The following is a 22,327-nucleotide window of genomic DNA, read 5'->3' as shown; positions in this document are numbered from 1 at the left end:
ACGGAGCCTCTGTTACTCAACACAGTGCAAGAGGACAGGCAGAGATCCAAACGCACAACACCTGAACACTCACACACACACACACACACACACACACTTACAACGGATCCACAGCTTCGTTTTAAACTAATGTTGGACATTTAATACATAATGGAATATAATTAACTTTTAGGATATTATATTTAATTGTATTTTAAATTAATATATAACTTATATTATAATATTATATTATTAATTATATATTATAGTATTGATTATATTATATTTTATTTTAAATGATTATATAACTTTTATTATATTACTAATTATATTAGAATATAATATTATTATATTTTATTTTAAATTAATATTTAACTTTTTTATATTACTAATTATATTACAATATTATATTTTATTTTATTTTAAATGATAACTTGTATTATATTATTAATTATATTATTAAATTATATTTTAAACTAATATATAACTTATTATATTACTAATTATATTACTAATTATATTTTTTATTATATATTATACACACACACACACACACACACACACACATATATATATATATATATATATATATATATATATATATATATATATATATATATGTGTGTGTGTGTGTGTGTGTGTGTGTGTGTGTATATATACAATAAATAAATAAATAAATAAATAAATAATGTATAAATATAATATTATATATTATATTTTAAACTAATATTTAACTTTGATTATATTATTTATTATATTATATTTAATTGTATTTTAAACTAATATATGACTTATATTATATTATTAATTATATTTAAATTCATATACAACTTTTATTACATTATTAATTATATTATATTAAATATATTATAATATACAGAATACCATGGCACTATGTTGTAGGTAATGTTGTATGAGTTATATCAGGTCAAAATGTAGTTTCTCTAGTAAAGAATATAGTATCAGCCTCCAGCTAATGTTAAAGCACAACGCTAAACACTGGGGGACAGTAGTTCTAGGTTGTAACACATCGAATGAAACAACCATCCACTAACATACAACTAAGAACATTTTTGTGATTTTAATAATTCTACAAAATGCCTATGTTAATTTACACACACACACACACACACACACACACACACACACACACACACACACACACACACACACACACACACACACACACACACACACACACACACAAACAAAAGCACACGCGTGCAAGCACAAACACACACTCCCCATATTCACACACATTTTTTTGTTGCAGCCATTCATTTAAAATAAAGAGTTGTTGTGGCATATGACTTGGAGTACCCTTCGTTTTTATGCATTTTGTCTGCCTGTTACAACTTACCCCAGTGTTTGTCATCATCTCACAAACTCTGTGATATATTTGGAGAATTCTAAATTGCTGCCATTTGTAGTAGATAAATGTGAGTACTTTGCCTAAAAGTTTCAGAGGTGTAGCTAAAAACATGGGGGAGTTTTAGGTGCTGAAGAAAAAAAGTGTTACAACCACCATACCTGGTCTCCAGATGTAAGAATGTTCAGATATTAGACAAAAATAATGTAATCACGTTTTATTTTAAATTAATATATACATTTTGATAATATAAAAAATGTGAACAAGCCGTTTAATACGCTTGGATTGATTGAGAATTTTTTGATTTTATAAATGTGGGTCATCCTTGCATTTCATGCGTACAGAAAATGTTGTACAATGTTTTAAATTTACACAGCCATTGTACTTTTTTAATAAGCGCGTAGTAATGTAATGTGTAATGCAGTATGCAACACAAAAGATCCTTTTGTAACTCTTTTTCTGTGTGATTATGGCGCCCTCCGGCGGTTGTGTGCCTGTACTGCAACTGCGTCTAGTTTGAGGTTTCCGATGGAGCCCGAATGTTCCCGACGCTTTCCGATTCTATCCGCCAGTCGGGCCAGTTTTTCCGCCCTCTCCGCGTCTCGGTGCCGAGGATCTGCTTCCGTCCATGGCCGTCATCTTTGAGGCAGAGGCATCGAGGCTTTGTTTACCTTCATTAAACGCGTTTGATTGGCGTCACGTGCGGCGAGCAGAACGCGTCGGATCCGCAGAAGTGAAGCGAGGCGCTTTTGTGTCTGTGCGCGGAGAGACTGAACGGGCCGAGCGAGTCCAGAACCACATCAGACCACCATCACCATCAGTGTGGATGTGCTGGACTGCGCTGTGACCAGTGTCTCTCATCTGCAGGTGAGCTGATGCTTTATTAATAAAGCCATTTTCAATATCAGGACTTATGAATGATGTTTAGAAGCTCCGCTCATATTCATGGTCATATTCGTGTTTATGTTCTCCTGTGGTTTCATTAATAATGCAGTTATTCTCTCTATAATTCCACTTACATAACACTCACATTCCTTCCAGTTCTTTCATTGTATTCCTCTGTTCATTCTTTCACGTTTCAGTCGTGTAAACTTTCATCTGTTGTTTTCTTTCAAGTCATACTTTCATTAGATCTATCTATCTATCTATCTATCTATCTATCTATCTATCTATCTATCTATCTATCTATCTATCTATCTGTCTGTCTGTCTGTCTGTCTGTCTGTCTGTCTGTCTGTCTGTCTGTCTGTCTGTCTGTTGTTCCATCTATCCATCTATCTATCTATCTATCTATCTATCTATCTATCTATCCATCTATCCATCTATCTATCTATCTGTCTGTTCGTCTGTCTGTCTGTCGTATCTATCTATCTATCTATCTATCTATCTATCTATCTATCTATCTATCTATCTATCTGTCTATCTGTCTATCTATCTGTTTATCTGTCTGTCTGTCTGTTTATCTGTCTGTCTGTCTGTCTGTCTGTCTGTCTATCTATCTATCTATCTATCTATCTATCTATCTATCTATCTATCTATCTATCTATCTATCTATCTGTCTGTCTGTCTGTCTGTCTGTCTGTCTGTCTATTGTTCCATCCATCCATCCATCCATCCATCCATCCATCTATCTATCTATCTATCTATCTATCTATCTATCTATCTATCTATCTATCTATCGTTCTATCGTTCTATCGTTCTATCGTTCTATCTATCTATCTATCTATCTATCTATCTATCTATCTATCTATCTATCTATCTATCTATCTGTCTGTCTGTCTGTCTGTCTGTCTGTCTGTCTGTCTGTCTGTCTGTCTGTCTATTGTTCCATCCATCCATCCATCCATCCATCCATCCATCCATCCATCCATCCATCCATCTATCTATCTATCTATCTATCTATCTATCTATCTATCTATCTATCTATCTATCTATCTATCTATCTATCTATCTATCTATCTATCTATCATGATAGTATGAACCCTTTTCTTTTGCAGGTTATATCTGGCTGTTTGGTCTCAGGGTGAGCAGAGGAAGAGAGAGAGTGAGAGACACAGACAGCTGTCTATCTTTCTCTCTCTCTCTCTTTCTCCCTCTTCACCTGCGGCCGCATCTGTAACGAATCTAAACGATGGCGTCTCCGCTGGCGTCCCCGACTCCATGCCCTCCTCCCCCTCCCTCCCTCCCGTCCTCCCCGACGCCCTCCTCTCCCGCCCCGTCCTCCCTCCCCCTGCCCCCCGCCCTGCCGCCCACCGGAGAGGTCATGATTCTGGCTCTGGGCCGGAGGAAGCAGAGGCTCCTCATCGCTCTCTCCATACTTCCCAATCTCTTCCTGGCGTTCCTGATGTCCTCGGACCCGCTCCTGACCCTGGCCTCGCCCTTCCGCTGTCGGCTCCCAGGACCCTCGCCCGCTCCTCAGGCCGCCAACGCCTCCATGCGCGCGGAGAAAGGAGACGCAGGTCTGGCTCAGTGCAAGCAGTACGTGTTCATCAACGGCACGCCTTCGGGTCTGAGGGACTGCAATGCTGGGTACGACTACAACGTCACCGAAGGACTGACCAATAACATCGTCACAGAGGTGGGCCGACACAACAACATTCAGTCTAATGTTCAGAATCAAGATGCTTAGCGAAATGTTCACGCTGCTCTTTGACGTACAGCTAATGAAATCAGTAATGGAAAACTTTTGTGTGATTCATCAGTTCACAACCACAAACATGATGTGATTAAGGATTAAAGGGATAGTTCACCCAAAAATGAGCCTGATGTTTATCTGCTGACCCCCAGGGCATCCAACATGAGGTGTTTCTTCAGGAGAACACAAATGAAGATTTTTAACTCAACCGTTGCAGTCTGTCAGTCATAATGCATGTGAATAGGTAACAACTCTATGAGAGTAAAAAAAACATGCTTAGACAACATGAAGAAAACCTGCTGCTCGTGACGACACACTGATGTCTTAAGACACAAACCGATCGGTTACTGTGAGAAACACAACAGCATTTATGTTATTTTTACCTCATATCAGATGAATCTCATCTATTGTTCCCATCCATTATTTCTTCCGTCTGATAAGGTCAAACAGGCCCGATCATAGATATATATTATGTAGATGCCTCATTTGGCCGATCCGCGCAGGCACTATATATATATATATATATAATATCTATATAGGAGGATCGCGCCGGTTTGACCTCACCAGAAGAAAGTGTTAGCGGATGGGAACACTAGATGAGATTCATCTTGGATATGAGGTAAAAAAATAACAAATACTGTTGTGTTTCTCACAGAAACCAATCGGTTTGTGTCTTAAGACATCAATAGCCCCTTTCACACTGCACGTCGGACCCGCAATATTCCCGGAGCATTGCCGGGTCGCCTTCTGTGTGAAAGCAACCACGTCCCGGCATTGATTACCGAATTCGACCCAAGTCAGGGACCTAGTAATATTGCGGGATTCGACCCGGGGCGAGCGCTGTGTGAACAAAAGCCGAAACTAATGCCGCAGCGTGTACGTAGTTATCGTGCGACTCCTAGAGCTTGTTTCTTCAATAACACAACCCTGCAGTGCCAGAAGAGCTCGTCGGTGTTTTAAACGCTGAGAGTGTTCGTATACAAAAGAAACTAAAATTAAACAATCAGAAATGAGCGCAAACTGGACACAAGTCGAGACCACGGAGCTCCTTACTATCCGCGCTGAAGCGGAGATCGCTCGCCGTTATACGTCACATCAGGATGTCACGTGTCAACTCGACCCGGGACCGTTACGGGTTGTGTGTGAAAGCGCACATATTACGGTATTTCGCTGGCAGTGTGAATGGACCAAATCTAGCGGCCCGGGAACAAATGCCGGGTCGCATTATCCGTGTATTTGCCGGAATTGCAGTGTGAAAGGGGCTAATGTGTCGTCACGAGCAGCAGGTTTTCTTCATGTTGTCTAAGCATGTTTTTTTTACTCTCATAGAGTTGTTACCCATTCACATGCATTATGACTGGCAGACTGCACGGATGAGTTAAAAATCTTCATTTGTGTTCTACTGAAGAAACACCTCATGTTGGACGCACTGGGGGTCAGCAGATAAACATCACAGGCTCGTTTTTGGGTGAACTATCCCTTTAAGGATTTTTTTATTGTCATTTCAAAAACATGGTACATAAGCTGTAACGAAATTTGGAACTGAGGCCTGGTTTAAAAAACAACAATTCACCTACTCATAAATAAACACAAATAGAAACAATACCAATCCTACACATATGTACACATTAAAACCTGACAAAAGCTGCATAATAATAACATTTTACGTAATTTTATGACACAAAAAAGTTCAGTTTTCCAGCTCTGTGGTGTGGAGTTGATAAGTCTGACAGCATCTGGAACGAAGCTGGTGTTTGACCTAGTTGACAAATGGATGCATCGTCAAGCTTGAAATTTGGGGCTTTTATGGTCCCGATCACTGCAAAAGTGCCACGAATAAAAGAAAATAAGTCACATGGGTTTAGTGTTATTTTAGGATCTTAAATATACTATTATCATTTTTAGTAATATTTTACAATAGCTTTTATTTTTATGTTTTTCATTTTAATTCACAGCCAATCAGAACTGTTAGACGTTAAATATATAGATTGTGATTTTGTTCCAGGTTTCAGTGTGATGGTGTGTAAATAGAGAGTCAATGTGTCCTTAACACACAGCACTGATGACTTTCTAACAGATGAACTTGAAATGGATTTATCTCATGCGATCAGGGAGGGACGCGTGTCTTTTCATATCTGTCAAACTCCCTGTCCTGCATTCGTCAGATTCCACACTAAACACACCTGAAGGTTTTATTTCATCAAATTAACAGCAGGTGTTGGTTTATTTGTGAACTCTTCGTAATTACACCCAGTCAGGTGTCTCAAGTTTGTGGATTTTGCTTTAATCAAGGATGCAAAACTGGGAAGAATCATGTCAAGTCAGCTTTATATCACGCTTTTACAATGACCATTGTTTCGAAGCAGCTTCACAGTGATAAACAGGAGAATACTGCAACAAAATTTGATTCGGCTGTTTTAATTTATCATATAGCGACAATGTTGGCAGATCAGTAATATAGTTTATAGAATTAATTGTGACCTAATAAATGAATTTCATTTGGATATTCAGTTAAATAACTTCGACATTTTAGTGTCCACAACTGAGCAAGCCAAGCCAAAGGCGACAGATAGTTAAAGGGCCTTTTAAGAGCCTTTTGTGATGTGTGTGTGTGTGTGTGTGTGTGCTGAAGTTCTCCACCCTGAAGACTAGTCACACTAGTTTGGTCACATGACTCATTCCACCACTGTTTTAATGCTGAATTTTTGTATTGAGAGTTGTTCACATGCAGTGACTAAGGAAATGTGTAGCTCACAGACGTATAACTTTCTTCAGCATGACTATCAAACGTGAAGTGAAACTAAAGTCTGGTCATGTTTTCCGCTTTGGCGCTGAAGAAAGCACTGCGTCTTTGGAGAACAGTGTTATTGTTTTCTCATGAACAGGAAGTCCTTTTTTAATTGCTAATTGTGTTTGCATGGCACTGCTACTAAATGACTTCCTGTCCGCTCTGGCCTGACTTCCTGTTGTTCCCAGTGGGATCTGGTGTGTTCGCGGTACTGGCTGGTTCCAGTAGAGGAGGTGTGCTTCATTCTCGGGACTCTTACAGGCTGTCTGGGTTTGGGCTACACGTCTGACCGGTGAGGAAGCGTCTGTTCAGTTTTTGCTGTTATTTCTGTCATTTTTGTATTGAATTGTGCTGTTTTTGTGCAGGCTGGGCAGGCATAAGTCCCTGCTGGTGTCTCTGACCCTGGCGGTGGTTTTTGGGGTGCTGGTGTGTGTCTCGCCCTCTCCGCCGGTCTTCATCTCCATGCGGTTCTGTCTCGCTGCTGCGAGCGCCGGAGTCTACCTCACACTCTACGTCACACGTGAGTCAAACACACATGGAACAGACTTTACTTATAAAAAGGTCTAGGGGTGTCCCCGACTAAGGATTTACACATTCGAATCAGAATTTTCGAATCTCTATGGTCGACCAAAAGTCGAATCATCTGTGTGTGTGTGTAAACCATAGACTGGAGAAAAGAAAAATAAACGGTATAAACGGGTTGGGAAAGGCAGGACACTAGTCAGCAGGAGGCAAAGACTCTTTTTATTTTACTTTACACACGGCACACAGCCACCACTCTTAATAAAGTGATCAAAACTAGGCTACACTACATTTGTAAATGAACCGTTCTCTCATAACATTTAAAAGCCGTGATCGAAACACAGAACATCACACAAATATATAAAAGAACATTTTGATAAATAAACCTAAAAAATACCTGCCTAGAGAGGAAAAGAACACTTTGAGTGCGTTTATATGCCCGTTCTTAAGCCGATTGTGCCTAAAGGGGGTCACACACCGGACTGAAGCCCAGCGCCGTGTCTCAGGTAACGTTATCTCACTTCAGGCAGACGTGAATATACGCGCAAGCTCAATTTTGAATCGACTTCTGACAGAAGAGCTGCACGATGAGTGTATCTTGTAGCACAGGGTGAAATCAGTACATTCACGATTTGAGGGAAATATACATTTAATCGCCGCGGAGAGGCGTCGAATGCCGCCGTCGGTGTATATGTGTTCGAATTTTAAAGGCGCGGCGCGTCCGGTGCGAAGCTCAGTGAAGCTCAGGGGCGATTGCTCAGTGCCGCGGCACGTCTTTATAACACTAATATCTAGCACCCCCATATTGCCAAACTGGTATGATCCTCGTTTCATAACACCCGCGAAGATTAGACCATGAGATCAGTGATCGAATCCGGTCCTGCATATCGATGCATCGAATCTTCGACTATTAGGGGTCAGCCCTAAAAAGGACCATGTACAATTTTTAACAAATGTTTCCATTTCATGTATTGAACCGGATTTAGCTCAAAGCTAATTTCCACCCGCAGTCCTTTGAGATGTGATGAACATCTGTGTTTGTTTGCTGTGGGTTTGTGATATCAGTAGGGATGCAACAATACAGTGAGTCCACGGTTCAATACACACCTCGGTTTTTAACCACGATGTTCGGTTCGGTTTTTTGCTATTCTATTCTTAGGCGACAGGAACAGAAAAAGGTTAAGGAGAAAATGTTTTTATTGCAATACTCTTTCTTTATTTTACTTAGAATGTTACTTCAGTGATTATCATATGGCTTTGTATCAGTAGAAACATTTTGTATTTGACAGCTGCTGCTTGAAGTCAGAAATGTTCAACAAATGACATTTTTGTAAAATTCAGGAAAATTAATAAAATTGTCTAATTTTGCCATTTTCAATTGAAAATAGGCCTAATGTGATTTATAATGTAATTAACAAACAAAAAAAGTAGTTTTTTCTTCTTCTTCAGAATAGTTTAAGATTAATAATGATTGTGAAGGCTACATACTGTAAATTAATCTAATTCCATTTCTAGCCTTCATTAAATAAATAAAAAAGCTCAGCTTTTTCAGCCTGTATCGTGCATAAGATTAATAATGAATGTGTGCATAATGGGAATTAATTTAATACATTTAGTTATCTAGCTGTCCTGGTAGCCTTCAGTAAATTAACGTGTATATGAAACATATAAATATAAATATCAGTTAACCATGTTTACATTCTTCACTGACGAAAATGGAAAAACTATATCAGTCATATCTAGGGTTGGGTATCGTTAAGGTTTCAGTTCAGATTTAAGGTTAATCTTTTTATTTTTATGTTTGAGATTTTATATATTAAAAAGTCTCGAACTGTAAACTTTCCGAGTGATCTAAAACATCAGATTATTATCCAGAACCAGAATACATTCTGTTATGTCCTTTAAAACGGTCCGTTGTGTTCTAGGTCTGGAACTCTGTGACCCTTCCCTGCGGCTGCTGGCGACGACGATCTCCGGACTGACCACGTTTGCGGGCGAGCTCCTGCTGCTGGCCGTGGCCCTCGGCTGTGGCTCCTGGAGGGGCCTGTTGGGGACCGGAGCGGCTCCTCTTACACTGTTCCTGTGCTACGGGTCAGTCCATGAGGAATACAACCTACTGAGCAGCTTTTTAAATAAGAAGTATTAGAGATGCAACAATACAGTTAGTCCATGGTTCAATGCACCACCACGTTTTCGGTTCGGTGTTTTGCTCTTCTATTCTTAGGCGACAGAAACAGAAAAAGGTTAAGGAGAAAATGTTTTTATTGCAATACTCTTTCTTTATTTTACTTAAGACTTGAAAAGCCTTACTTAAACCTTTACTTAAAAAAACCCTTGTCCACATTCCCAGTGTATTGTATAATATAAAATATATAAAGATTTACAGTGGCAGTTCAGAGATGTACAGTAGCATTTAAGTATGAAATTGAATGAATGAATGTAGGCTAAATTTAAAACTACATAGTCTTCAATATTCAACATTGATTAAAAGCTACTGTATTAAATGTCTTTAGTTTTTTTAATAACAATTTTAGAGGTGAGCTGTCCCTTTAAGGGTCAGGACAAGCGTGTTTAGTGCACACGCTCAACGCAATACAGTGCATATGCACGCGAATGAAATGTTTAACCGGCAAGGCTTTAAAACGCGGCTAAACACTCCTAACTTTAGTGCATATGATGGATATTTGCTCATATCGGCGCGTAGACTCACAGGCACACCCAAAAAGAGCCGAAATAAACTGAGAGAAATATTTCAAACGGAAAGAAATGGAAATAATTAATAAAATGCCGTACTGAACGGTTCATTATATTGAGTATTGTAGTGTCCCATATAATTATACTTTAGCAATCGGTTCAGATTTCTCGCAGTTCCGGCATCATGTGGTTTTTGTTTTTAGCTAGATGATTCATTCTACATTTTGCCAGGAAATGATGCAAAAACATGGCCTGTTTACAACTTCCTACCTATTTTAACAATTTCAACAAAACCTTAATTCTGTTCTTCATTTTATTACTAACTTTTAAATTGATCCTTTTAAACCAATGCTTACTTAAATTAAATAGCTTAAAGATTTAATGTAGAACTGTATTTACATCAGCAGAGTTCACAGAACATCACGGAAACCCAAAGCTGAAGGCTATTTGGCTCCTTAATGTTGATCCTTGAAACAAGTTCTGTCAGCCGCTATATTTGCAGATGGTTCATTTGATGTATCAAACACAAACACAGGTTATGTCATTAGTTTTGTGGATAATATCTCTCATGGCTCAGCATCCACCACACACACACACACACGCATACTTGATCTGCTGGGAACAGGAAGTGAAGCTTTTCAACACTTCATCAGCCTAAATGCAAACCGACTACCCCTTCAGAAATATTGATCTATAATTCCCTGTGAAGCATCAAAGCTTTAAGTGCAGCCAGAGCACATTAGTGCTGGTTATTAATGAGAACGCCTTTATTTCTGACCCGCTAGTGCCACAGCGTCGGTTCTCCCAGCCGTGCTGTTTGTAGAGGAAATGCTGTTATGTCTCTGTGAGGCTGCCATTTAAAGATCCGTTTGTTTGTCTTCAGGATCCCGGGTGTGTTTCTCGAATCGCCGCGCTGGCTTCTGCTTTCCGAGAGGACGGGAGACATGAATTCCTTCAGTGATCGGAGCGAGCGGCAGAGAGATGACGACAGTTTCACAGGTCGGTTTAAAAATATCTTTGTCTTGTTGACATTGGGAAACATTGATTTTGAAAGGCAAACAGTGTCAGTTTCTGCTGGATGTTTTCGTCTAATAGTAGTTCAGTTCTCAATGAACAAACTGTGCAGAACGAGTGTGTGTTCTTGTGTCTGATGCAGAGTTGGACACGGACTCGTCCTCATCTCCTGGACGTCCTCATCTGTCCTTCCCAGAGCTGCTGCACAGCAGAAACATCTGGAAAAACCTGTGTGTGCTGGGATTCACATCGTAAGTGATAATGCGAAAATGAACAAGCTTTGGAAGTTTGAGGCTGACTGCTCTTCCAAAATACAGTTTATTTTCATTGAGTGGTATTTTTTTTTTTTGGATGAGAAAAATGAAATGTGTTTCCTTTAGGAAGCAACAGTGCAGATATCGAACCATTATATACACCAAAAGTGTAGCCTGACACTTTTGGTGTATATAATAGCAACTCTACTCTGACTCTGTGTTGCTTTAAGCACATCATTCTGCACCCGGGATGCACATAAGCGCTTAGTGTTGCTCTGATTTGAAGCGTTTCATATGGTATTGTGCACTGAACGATTATTAGAAGCCTATTTTGTTCTCTCATATCTTTGCTGCCCCATTGAAAGCTGCACATTACGTTTATAATAAACATCTTGTAATGTTATGCTATTATTTATATATATATATATATATATATATATATATATATATATATATATATATAATATAGAAATAATATGTGTATATGTATATATGTGAATGGAGGGGTACCTCTCTCTCTTTTTTGACCGTACATGTGTTTGCATCCTTGAATGTTATATATATCTTCATATCATCCAGCCCTATAGTTTTTGTCAGTGCTTATCTAAAAACACCCAGTCACGCAGAATATATGGTAAATATTTAACTGATGAGTTGTCAATACAATATATATATTAATGCAATGTATAGGGTATGATTTTACCACAAAGTGCAACATATTGACACAAAATGATAACTGCAAATCCACGTTTCGCTGCAATCCATTTTCTCTAGCTTTCGGCAGTCTGTAAAAATATACCTCAGATTTCTTGTCAAATCTATTTGTACCATCAATCTCAAAGCTCTTTTCCATTTTAGATGTATTTTATGTGTTTTTCGCAGATTTCACGTTGAAAACCAATGCTGCCGCTCAGTCTTTTTGGCACTCAGTGGGCGTAACCGCAGTCGACGGTGACATCATGTGCATATCTTCTATTGGGACACACTTCTTAATTCCTGAATTAGGGCCCAGTTTTTTTTTTATATATATGGATTAAATTGATCTGGATTTAGAAATCCCATGTTTTGCTATCCAGGATCACCTGGTCCATCTTACTTTTATGCCAGTTTTTTTAAAGGAACATAAGGTTGGATCACTGTGATCCAAAAACAAATTTCAGGATTACCAAATCCTGTTTACAGGGGTTTAAAAAAATCACAACTGAATCCACCCTTCTCTTGTGATCAGGATAATCCAGTTTTTTGGATCAAATAGATCCCAAAACTCAAAGAGCAGGTTTGATCCAGATTACATGCTCTTAGTTCAGAATCCGCTTTTGAAAAACCCATTTCCAAGATTTAATCCAATCCGTGATCCGAAATCCAACTGGATTACTTTTGGGCCTAGGTGTTTCAATCAGACCCATTGTCACACAGGTGTTTAAAATCAAGCACCTAGCCATGCAGTCTGCATAATGGGTCGTTCTGAAGATCTCAGTGGATTCAAGCAGGGTGCTGTGATAGGGTGCCTCCTTTGGCATGAAGTCATTTTGTGAAATTTCATCCCTGCTAGATATTTGACAGTCAGCTGTTAGTGTTATTATTGGAAAGCATTTAGAAACAGCAGCAACTCAGCTTAGAAGCGGGAGACCAGTGCTGAGGCGTATGGTGTGTAAAAGTCGATAAAGTCCATAGCTGAAAAGTCCTTCCACTGGCATTAATGACAGCACAGAAACTGTGCAGCGGGAGCTTTCACGGAGTGGGTTTCCATGGCCGAGCAGCTCATGCAAGCCTCACATCACCAAGTGCAATGGCAAGTGTTGGATGCAGTGGAGTAAAGCAGCCGCCACTGGACTCTGGAGCAGTGAGACGTGATGAGTGATGATGTCTGGCAGTCTAATAGACGAGTCTAGTTTTGTCCAAGACATTTTAGACAATGCTTTGTGGAAACGGATTGAGGAAGGCTTTTCTATCCCAGCATGACTGTGCCCCAGTGCACAGAACAATATCCATGAAGACATGGTTGGATGAGTTTGGTGTTGAAGAACTTGACTGGCTCGCAATTTATTCCTGTGATGTCTAAAGCCCTATTCACACGGGACTAGTATTATCTGGGGACCTCTGGCGATGTGTAATAATTGCAGAAAATGTCTGTGATCTTAATCCCGTGCGAATCGGCCATGTCTGTAATTTGTAAAGTAAAAATTCCCCCGCAAATTACCAACCATATTTCGCCGAACACCGAGGTCCTGTGATGATATTAGTCCCGTGCGAATCGGCATCTGTGTGATTTGGTCAGGATTAGGCGGATCGGATATCATTTTTGCAAAATTTTTGTTTCCTGTGAGCATTTCTATCTTTTATTTTTCACAAAGAATGGAGGCTGCATTCATAATGCGCACCGTTATGAATTCCCACACAGATTATACTTTCACTTTAGAATGAGTAGCCTACTAATTTGGGAGCAAACTGATTGAATGTGTTTAATGTATTAATATCAATACTATTCTTAATGAAAAACAGAACAGTACAATGACGAGCTCGCTTAAATGGGCGCTTTCACATTTAGCTTTGAAACTGAATCTTGTCAGCTTTTCACTCATGATAAATGAAATCTGACTCCAGCCGCTGGTCTGAGCTCAGTTCAGTTTTTAATTGAAGCGTCTGTTCTCAAACTGAACAAAATTATTTGTATTACTATAAAACAAGCAAAACGATATCGGTACATGTGGCTGTTTATGATTTCATATAGCTTATAACAAAAAAAACATTTACAAGTCTTGACATCATATCCGTGAGAAGTCAGTAAATTCGAGTAAAATCACAGGCTTTGCTTATCCCGTGCGAATGTGCCACGCAAAACACGGATGTGGGAGGAATTTCTAAATCACAGAGGTCCCTAGATAATACGAATCCTGTGTCAATAAGGCTAAAGTCAGTGAATTTTCAGCATCAGTGCCACATGATCCTTCAGAAATCATTTTAATATGCTGATTTGCTGCTCATTCTTATCATCAATGTTGAACATGTTCATTTGTTGAATTGTGTTCAGGTTCATCTCTCATGGCATCAGTCACTGCTACAGCTCCTTCAGAGGGGATGTCAGAGGAATCACCCCCAGTTTCTATTGGACGTACCTGCTGTCTGTATGTGCCGGGGGCGGAGCCTGGCTGTTGCTCTGGGCAACAGTGGACAGGTGTGGTCGTCGTGGAATTCTTCTTCTGGCCATGACCCTGACCGGACTGGCTTCCCTAATCCTGCTCGGACTCATGGACTGTAAGTGCGATCCGTGGGTCGATTTACTGACTCCATACACACACATACTAATGACAGTATAGAGACAAAGCGACACGCGTCATAATCAGAAAGCCACGCCCACCGGGGAGGAAACAAACCAACCGTCAATGTCTAAAAGCTGATATGTGACGAGGTGTGCAGAAAACAAGCTAAAAAAACCCAGAACCAAAAACCCAGAAGTGTTTATAAGCTGCTGACCCCAAAAAAAACGAGCATTTAAAGACATAAAAGTGTATACATACACTAGAGACAGAGCGGGACATGTTATATTACACTGAGAACTATGCCCACTGGAGGAGAAAGTAATCAGAGACAGGAAATATAATATATAAAACTGACATTTGGATATTTGACTAAATGTTTACTGCACACGTAGACATACTGAGACATACTGAGTGTCAGGATCCCAAAACTGAGCCATTCTTCCTGATGAAGCTTCACGTCTCACTGTCTGTGTCCACTTTTGTCTCCTTAAACGCTCGTTTTTTGGGGTCGACAGCTAATAAAAACTGAGTTATGTGTTTTTTAGCTTGTGTGCTGCACACCTTGTCACATATCAGCTTTTAGACATTGTTCTGTTTTTTGTAATAAGTCCGAAATGACAAGGAGGCGCCTCACACAATACAAAGTCAATGGAGAGCGTTGGGTTGTTCCCCCCCGGTGTGGGCGTGGCCTAAATACGCTCTGTCTCTATTTTTGTCTCGTGTGATTTTTTTTTTTTTATAAAATAGAGAAAATATTTTTACATAATTCTTGCATATCTGGACATGTTTTGTGAGATTTGCACACAGAATTATCTGTAATTGATTTAATTTTTCGAGGTATTTCACTTTATAATGTTTGACGTTCAGATGAATGTGTCCCTGCAGATCTGAGCGAGTCAGCCATGACCGTGTTCTCCATAATGGGCCTGTTCTCGTCCCAAGCGGCCGCCTCGCTCTCCATTCTGTTCACCGCTGAAGTCATGCCCACCGTCATCAGGTAAACACACTCGTCCCGCAGGGCTGGTTACTACCCACACCATGATAACATCTCGCTTATTTTAGCTCCTGAAACAGCAGAATGCAGGTAATATATGGACAATGAAATGATAAAGGAAAAACAGCAGCTCACACTTGGGCACCAGAGAGCCGGTTAGGGATGTAATTTATGCATCTGTTCCCTGTTGTTCTGGCTTTCTGCCAAGAGTGTTTCTCCTGGGATGAAAGTGAGGAAAGATATGCACCAGTTGTTCGCTTATTACGTTTAAAGCATAACGCTATCAACAGCAAGGTCATGGGTTTGACTCCTAGGGGGAATGTGCGAACTAATAAAATGTAAACCCTAAATGCACTGCATAAAAGAAGTTGCCAAATGCATTAATTTATGGCTGTAATGCTGGTGTCAATATTAACTCTTTCCCCATCAGCGTTAAAAAAAAACAGTTGCCAGTCTCCGCCAGGGTTTTGACCATTTTCACAAACATGTAATAGCCCATAGAATATTTAGTTTTATGAATATCTGAGCATGCAATATATCAAAAGAGCTGACCCTCTTCTTTTAAACAAAACAGGTTTTATTTTAGCTTCATGCATTCCTTTTTTATCAACACTTGAATATGGGTAAGTTTCATAAAAAAAGCAACATTTTGAACAAAAAGCTGAGAAAATCATGTGTTTTTGAAAGACTGACTCCAGATCAGATTCAGAGATGATCAAACACAGATGAGGAGATCGAGTCCATCTACACCTCTACTGCTTCAGTCCTGGAGCTCGTCCAGGGTCCACAATAACATTTGGCAGTTTTGATTTATATGACGTTTATTGATCATTTCTGCTTCTTCTTCACCTGTGTTGCACAAAAGCGCCCTCTACCGTATAAAATTGAAAACACTGAAAGTCGGAAAATTCCAACAGTGACAGGGAAAGATTTAATATCCAATGAATTTTGAAAAAAAATTAACATCACATTCATTGACAACCATAAAAATCATATCACTTGCACTATTGTACAGGCGAGTTTCTGAAATTTTGGTCAAATGGTGTTTTTTCTGCGTAAAACACATACAATATGCATCAAATGGCTTTTTATATATGTCATTTTATCGATAGTTCTCCTCTCCACCACTTCCAACTCAGAAATTTAGTTATCAGTAAACTCTTTCCCCACCACTGGCATTTTCCATGTTTCCACTGCTATACAGTAGGGGGTGCTACTGAATCTCCTGATCAAAACACAGGCAAAGTAGAAACGGAAACAAACAATTTCATACAGCCCTGTCTTGTGGACTTAACGGACACACACATGCAGCGGACATTGCAAGTCCACAAAACTGAAAGTGCACATGAAGTGTGCCATTTGGGACAGGGCCTATGTAATCATAAGCATGTGTAAAATAACACGATCATCAACATTAAACAGCATATAAATCGAAACTGTCTAATGTCGCCCCAGGACGAGCTACAGGACAGTGTAAATAAATCTCCCTTTGCACAAAAGTGCTATTGCGGACTGAGCCATCATTTTTTGTTTTTACATCTTTACGGACATTCACCACGTCCCCAAGCGAGTTGGTGGTTCTCGATTTATCACAGTTGGTGTCAGAAGTGGGATGGCTACTCGCAAGACTGTGACAAGGGCAAGCCTAGGGTGGGGCTATATGAAGCTTTGGTGGTGTTGATGATCTCCATCTGTGTTTTGATCATCACTCTGAATCCCATCCAGATGTAGTCTTTCACAAAAACATGATTTTCTCAGCTTTTTTATAAAACATACCCACATTTAAGTGTTGATAAAAAAGAATGCATAAAGCTAGAATAAAACAGGGTTTTTGTCTGAGGGTCTGTTCTTTCTTTTGACATATTGCATGTCCAGATATCCATACAGCAAAATATTCTGGGGGCCATGAAACTTGTGAAAATGATAAAAAATGCCACTGCTAGTGTAATGGAGGCCAGCTAGTAGTTGCTGTGTGAGTAAACCTCACTCCTCTGATCTCGAGACGATCTAGTGACTGATGTTAGAGGTTGCAGCCTTTAGTCTCCTTGTTAAAGCGTCCGACTCTAATGTTGGTGGACCCGGGTTCGAGTCCCGCTTAGACCAGGTCGAACAGAAGTGGTTACACTAGCTGGCAACTTTTTTCAAAACTTCTAGTAGGAAAAAAGTGAATGTTATTGCAGAGTTTCCAAGTTCTTTATATGACATGAGAGGCCGTTCGTCTATTTTCTGACAAGGAAACTCTTATTTACGATAATTAAATTCCAGCATCGGTATTAAAGGAAACAACGGCAAACAAATTTGCTTCTACTTTTCTTCAACCAAAATTGATCAACTCAAAAAGATTTTAATTTCGGCAAAAGATTGAATTCATAGTTTTCACGTGTCGTCACACGCTTTTAGGAACGCCCACATAGAAGGCAAAGCAAGGCTTTCCTTCATTGCACGCCTGTCATTTTTACCAGGTTTGTAGTCATTATTAATGCAGACATGGATATTAAAATACAAAATTCAATATACACCCTATTGATGTTGCACACTTTGACTTTGTACAGGAAAGCAGATGAACACAGAATATTAGTGCAACTTGTTAAGTGTTTACCCATCGAAACCCACTAGAAATAAAACGAGTTGTTCATATTCTGGGCTCATCTGCTCGCCTGTACATAATAATAATAATAATAATAATAATAATAATACATTTTATTTATAATGCACTGACATAGACAGTATGCATCATCAAAAAGTTGTAAACTGAATTTGATCTTTTAATATCATTGTTATACTACGTTAAGGCTTTTTAAGGGTGGGTTGCACTAAAAAGGATTCTAGCCTGTTGTCGGTTCACCCTCCGTTTGCTTGATCAGCTCCATAACGGGTTTACTGCATAATTAATCTGTGTTTAAAATAAAGCGGTGCAACAACTCCATATCAAATAAAGCCCATTTCAACAAATCCTAGATTAGCGTTAAACTTTGCTTAAAGCTACACTGTGATATTTTCCCCCATCTAGCGGTGAGAAGGTTTATGACCATTCTTGACATTTCTGTTCCTCTCAATTCCGATTTCGTTTTAACTCCTACGGTGGCCGATTTAGTCCAAGATTAACACGGCTTCCAGTTCGAGCTCGTCCATGAGTGCCATCGAGTGTTAAAACGCGAAAGGCGAAGCTTGAATTTACGGGTATGTCCCTCTTTGGCTACTGTACTTTCAAGATGGAGGGGCAACATGGCGACCGGCATTCGAACCCCTCACCCGTATGTGTTTTCAATGGCATATTATAAACTTACCAGAATACTTTATTACTTGAAAGAAGTGAATATACATTAATGAGCAAATATATTTGTGAAAGAAGTGTTTTTAGCTAAGAATAAACTAAAAAAGTTACACAGTGTAGCTTTAATTTAATCCTTATTGGTGCAACTCACACTAAAGTGTTTTTCACATTAAGCGTTTTAAAAATGCTGTTTTTAGTGATTGAAATACTGCAGCAGGTGCCCAAAACGTGCATTTTGTTCACATATATTTGTTTTAAGATTGAAATTTGACATGCTTGTTCTGCAGTTCTATGGCGGTTTTGCCCTCCAAGGCTCTGCGACAGTCACATGACTGAAAACTATGGATAGGAGCTGTAAATGTGATGATGTTCCATCGTTGTGTCCACAGAGGAAGTGGGGTGGGAGCCATCATGGCGCTGGGTTGCGTGGGCCGCCTCAGCTCTCCTCTCATGGATCTGCGAAATCACTACGGCTACTTTCTGCACCATGTGGTCTACTCATCTCTGGCCCTGCTAGCGGTTCTCTCCATCCTGCTTCTCCCGGAGAGCAAACGCAAACCCCTTCCACAGACGCTGGTGGATGGAGAACAATACCGACGTCCTCCGCTGGTGCGACGGAGGAGGGATAACGTTCCTCTTCTCGCGACTCCAAATCCAGAGACCTAGCCTTTACTCTTCATATTATCCTGGGAGTCGTTGCCTCTTAACCGTGTATTTGTAGTCATTCCTAACACCCTTCGGTGGAGTCGTCGCACATGTACTCCATCATGTGAGGGAACTGCAGCGCAAACGCCCAACCTTTTCAGCGCACAGTGGCATAATCCACGAGTCAAGGGCATACGCTCGAATTCAACATTGAAGACCCATGTAGCATCCAGTGACTTGATACTAATATTAGACCGTATTAAACTCCACAGAGACAAGGGCTGATAATCACAGCGGTCGTTTCGAAATCTATTTATCCCGTATGTTCTCACTCTAGATGGAATTAGTTCTCTTAGTTCTTGAACGTGTTGCTGCTAAGAACGGCGAGCCCAGAGGATCATTGAAGGACTGATCGTGTTTCGGGTGAGAAGCACTGAGGATCATGTGCACTCTGATTGGATGGAGACACTAATTATTGTATGTTACACGTCACTCTTAAGCCCTATTTGGGCGGTGATTGTTTCTCGTGGGGTATTTTCATCACTGATGGGCTAGTCTGTGATTTTATTGCCGTGTGAATCCAGAACGTCAGTGTTTTTCTCCCTCCACCCGTGTAAAAATCCCCGGCCGAATGACCTCCTGTTTTTAGACAAACACAAGGTCGTGTGGAGCTTTAAATGCCGTCTGAATCCACATCTCTGAGTTTTCAAGAAGAGATCGCGTCTAAATTCACTGTCTATATCCTTTTTGACCCCTGCGGGGCACCGTACAGCTGTCATTCGGATGCATTTTAAACATTAGACTTTTATTACTGAAATGCCGGCACGTATTTACAAGAGCAATATATTTCATCACCGCATGAAGAGTAAAGAGAAGAAAAGCACGTAAACATTTGAGACGGGCCGTTATAACAGCAGATTATATCAGTTAGAATAACCACCGCTTTATGATCACCTCGTGTCAATAAGAGGCTGTGTTCACTTATTTCTGCTCATTTCCATGTGGAATAAAATGACATCCTTTATTTTAAGATCAAATAAAAGACAGAAAACCATTTGAACTATAATGTGTGTCTATATATCTTCCTGTTTTTAAACTGATTTAAATAATAATTAGGATATTATTTTCCTATATTAAATTAGATATGCATTTATTCTTATATTACACCAAGCATATGACATTTTATTAACAGCAGACAGTCGTGTTATTGAGCAGGTGAGCAGCGCGTTCCCGATCCGAATGCACGAGTTTATCACTGAGGTGACTGCAGATGTATTTTACACACGCCAATGTGAGAAACAATTACCGTCCGAATTAGGCTCAAATTAAAGGAATATTACAGGAATATAACTTGAGCTGTATGTGCAGCGGCTGGGACTTGCTGTCAGTTAGCCGATTTGATCTTTTTAACCCTTTATATTGCATAACCAGATGCTTATTTTAGTCGCAGATGAATCACTGAATAATTGCTTTTAAACCATGCATGGTCCCATAGACGTTTGACAGCTCTAGTTGTATTTAACCTGTAATATTCCTTTGCTCAATGTCCCTATTTTCTCCATTCCTTACCTCGAGGATCGAGTGTGACCGACCGCAGAGCTCCTTTGAATGCGGACACTGTCTGGATTTATTTATGTCTAATGTCTTGCTCTCTATTTTACATTCGGATCATGAAGTAAGGCAGATTGGAAACACGAGTTATGTAGCTTTCTCTTGTAAACGTCTCTTCGAAATGCACTTAATAGTTCTGAATTGTTAGTTATAATTTATTATGATTATTATTACGACTTGAATAATAATGGATAATAGTAATAAGATGATTGCGCAACAATTAATAAACAATGCTGTAATTACTAATCTTTAACCAAGTATACTTGCAAATAAAATCTGGAAAACTCGTTTGTTTGTGAAGTGATTAGACCTGAAGGCTGAAACCTTTGCCACTGTAGTTTAATGTTCTGCCGTATCTCTGCTCAATGTTTTGCATATTTTTAGGCTTGTGTTTCTGTAGGTTGCAGGTTGGTGAGCTCATGTACACATTTACAGCTCCAGATTCTACACCGGACACAAGGTCAGTCTGTGTTTGAGCTTCACTATAGCGCCTCAAACGGTTAACATGAGACACTATCAGAAGCAGATGAAGTCTTTTTGGTGTAAGAACTGTAAACATATATGTATTGTTTTACCAGAAGTAAATACCTATACAGTGACCTGGAGATATCAGGGAATTTTAACCCTATAAAGTATAGTAAGTGTCAGCATACTTTTTTTTAAGAAAGTAAAAGGCCTTTAAGTATAACTGTAATCATGTCCACCTTGTTCTTTTGTCTTTTGGCTGAGAATAACTTTTATATTTATACTTTTACATAGTAATATTTCAAGATAAACACTTAAGTAGGGAACGGGTATTGAGAACTAAATTGCCCAATTTGAACCAAATTTCCAAATTGCCCAGTTCCGGTGATTCGATAAGAAAGGCGCATTTCGATTATGCTTATCTTTGTGCGCATTTTATTGTGGTTTTAACCATTTGAGCGCAAAAAAGATGCACGCTGTGTTTTCTGTGTTGCAGACACACTGCAAACACACGTGCGCACATAACGGCTTCTCATAATGAATGAGTAGTGCACAATAAGAGTGGTCTTCCTCGTCTTTTGCATAGCACACAAATGTCAAAATACTCTCGTAAACGGCCGGTTTTGTTGAAAGCAGATTTTCTTGATGCCGTCTCTATAATAACGTTAATCAAACAGCAAAGATTCACTCGCTGCTCTAGACAGAGTAACTTTTACCTATATTTGTAATGTATAGCCTATATTTTATTAATAAAGTGCAGTGTTATTTTACATTTGACTAGAGTTTCTGTACCTGAATACCTGAAAATGTTTATTTCAGTCCTA

General features: G+C 39.4%; 1 protein-coding gene across 1 annotated transcript; it reads left to right on the top strand.

Annotated features, from left to right (window-relative positions):
* The first annotated feature begins 1,757 nt into the window (after positions 1-1,757).
* Positions 1,758-21,325, top strand: slc22a17 (solute carrier family 22 member 17). The gene is made up of 10 exons (XM_067434466.1): positions 1,758-2,215; positions 3,345-3,925; positions 6,959-7,062; positions 7,136-7,290; positions 9,218-9,383; positions 10,870-10,985; positions 11,143-11,251; positions 14,286-14,509; positions 15,400-15,511; positions 19,172-21,325. Exons 2-10 carry the CDS (start codon positions 3,479-3,481, stop codon positions 19,446-19,448), a joined length of 1,710 nt encoding a protein of 569 aa, XP_067290567.1. The 5' UTR covers positions 1,758-2,215; positions 3,345-3,478; the 3' UTR covers positions 19,449-21,325.
* Positions 21,326-22,327: the final 1,002 nt, after the last annotated feature.

Source organism: Pseudorasbora parva, chromosome 24 (genome assembly GCF_024679245.1).
Source record: "Pseudorasbora parva isolate DD20220531a chromosome 24, ASM2467924v1, whole genome shotgun sequence".
Taxonomy (NCBI): domain Eukaryota; kingdom Metazoa; phylum Chordata; class Actinopteri; order Cypriniformes; family Gobionidae; genus Pseudorasbora; species Pseudorasbora parva.
This window is presented reverse-complemented; position numbering and strand designations above follow the sequence as displayed.